The sequence below is a fragment of the Setaria italica genome, unplaced genomic scaffold (assembly GCF_000263155.2).
Source record: "Setaria italica strain Yugu1 unplaced genomic scaffold, Setaria_italica_v2.0 scaffold_469, whole genome shotgun sequence".
Taxonomy (NCBI): Eukaryota; Viridiplantae; Streptophyta; class Magnoliopsida; order Poales; family Poaceae; genus Setaria; species Setaria italica.
Window position 1 is genome coordinate 1 of NW_014577025.1, and position 1,852 is coordinate 1,852.

Genomic DNA, 1,852 nt, shown 5'->3' on the forward strand with positions numbered 1-1,852 from the left:
GGATATTGATTAATAATGTGCACAGTTGTTAGTGAACATTGTGTTGGCTCGACCCACCTCGAGACATTGATAGGATGGTGATTGCGTAGATGCCATTAATGTCTCAGGACTAGCATTCACGTTAGATCGTTAGACCGGAGATGGCCCAACGTTTCTCCGTCATGGGTAGTGAGGGACTCTGGGACAGCGAGAGAGAGAGAGAGAGAGAGAGAGAGAGAGAGAGAGAGAGAGAGAGAAATTCGCCGCCGCCGCCGCCGCCGCAATGCAGCGCCTCTCCCTGGGCTCGCCGGGCGGGAGGCCCTCCCGCGTGAGCGCGGCGGCCGAGGAGGAGGCGGGGCCGGCGGACGAGAAGGCGGCGAAGGCGGCGGTGGCGAGGGCCCCGGCGGCGCCGGACAGGTCCATCCACCTGGTCCCCGTCCTCACGCTGCTCTGCTTCCTCGTCCTCTTCCTCCTCTCCCACGACCCCTCCTCCGCCGCCGCCACCCGCACCGGTACGTCCCCTTCAGTCCGTCCCCGCGCAAGCCGTCACCGCTCGCTCCGCTCCCGCTAATGTAATCGAACCCGCGGCGGATGTTGCGCGTGCAGATTCGCCCGTGCTGGCCGCGGCCGCCACCGTCACCGCGCGCTCCCTCGATGTCGCCGCCGCAGGCGCAGGTGGGTGCCCGAGGATCTCCCCCGCCGACGATGCTGCCACGCCAGGATCTCGCCAACTTCTCACGCTTTTTTCCCTCTCTCTCTCGCTGTGTGTCTGTTTGCAGCCGAGGCGACGACGGCGTCCAGTGGCGTGTACCGGCGGCTGAAGCAGTCCCGCGTGCGGAGGCTGGGGATGGCGCGGCGGATGCTGTGACGCCAGCGCAGGAGGCGCGAAGCTAGCCGTTGGACGCCGACGACGCAGCGAAGGGAGGAGCGTCACTTTGCTTTTTGCCTTCGTGCCATTCTTCCTTTTGTTTTTGTCTGGTTCGCTTTTTCCGGCGGCAGCTGCGTTCGGTGGAGATGGCTGCAGCGAGCGAGTGCATGCATATGGGCAGCCGTTCGGCTCCAGCAGCTTGCTGTTTTGGGCGTGCAGCTGCAGCATAAGCGCTGCAAAAAAATCAGAAACGAACAGGCTGGAAAAAAGTCAGAAATGGTAGTGCACAGCGCAGGCTTCGTCGTCCCGTGTAGGATTGTGTGTGGATTGGGGTTCTAGAGTTCAAGCCCGAGAGATTAAAAAAAAGAAGAGAAATGGTTTCCACAAATCATCGCCAGAATCATATGTTCATACTCCGCCTTTGTTTTGTTCCCCCTGCGTCTGGCATTTTTGTTATGATGAGTAGTGCGCCTTTTCTTCTGCTGTTCCTTTTTCCTTTTGGACTCGGAACCGGAAGTGCTGCTGATCTGATCATTCATGGCCAATTACTACTATCAGAGAACATCATTATCCACCCGTAATACATCGCTCGTCTTGTGGATAGGGCCGCTGAATCTTTTAGTCCTTTTTTCCCCCTCGCTTTCGATACGAGTGGTTCAGACTGACGGGGGGAAAGGTGAGAGTGTGAGACCGAGTGAGCTGAGCTGGTTCCAGGCAGCACGTGTGTGCGTGCCCAGGCAGCCAGCACGACCGAGGGCTCAAGAAATTTCATTGCCTCCAGCCGTCGAGTGGTCCTACCCCCAGCAGCGCGGACAGTGCTCACTGATCACCATTTCACCAAGCACGAGTGGACGAGTGGTCAGATAGGAGTCAGTACGCAGCAGAGCAACTTGGGAAGGCCGAGCAGACCCAGTACTACAGGGGCGTTTTCTTCCACTGACTTATTTTTAGCACGTGTCACATCGAATGTTTAGATACTAATTAGGAGTATAAACGTAGACTATT

The 1,852-nt window shown here is 57.9% G+C and overlaps 1 protein-coding gene across 1 annotated transcript; it reads left to right on the plus strand.

The window, feature by feature from the left end:
* The first annotated feature begins 191 nt into the window (after window positions 1–191).
* Window positions 192–1,327, plus strand: LOC101777317. The gene is made up of 3 exons (XM_004987374.2): window positions 192–491; window positions 586–654; window positions 759–1,327. The coding sequence occupies exons 1-3, from the start codon at window positions 263–265 to the stop codon at window positions 845–847; spliced, it is 387 nt and encodes a 128-aa protein (XP_004987431.1). The 5' UTR covers window positions 192–262; the 3' UTR covers window positions 848–1,327.
* The last annotated feature ends 525 nt before the right edge of the window (window positions 1,328–1,852 follow it).

Excerpts from the sequence above, each read along its gene's own strand:
- LOC101777317 (XM_004987374.2), top strand. The coding sequence starts at position 263 with ATGCAGCGCCTCTCCCTGGGCTCGCCGGGCGGGAGGCCCTCCCGCGTG. Across the intron at positions 492-585 it reads CGCCGCCGCCACCCGCACCG|ATTCGCCCGTGCTGGCCGCG; the intron begins GTACGTCCCCTT and ends TTGCGCGTGCAG. Across the intron at positions 655-758 it reads TGTCGCCGCCGCAGGCGCAG|CCGAGGCGACGACGGCGTCC; the intron begins GTGGGTGCCCGA and ends GTCTGTTTGCAG.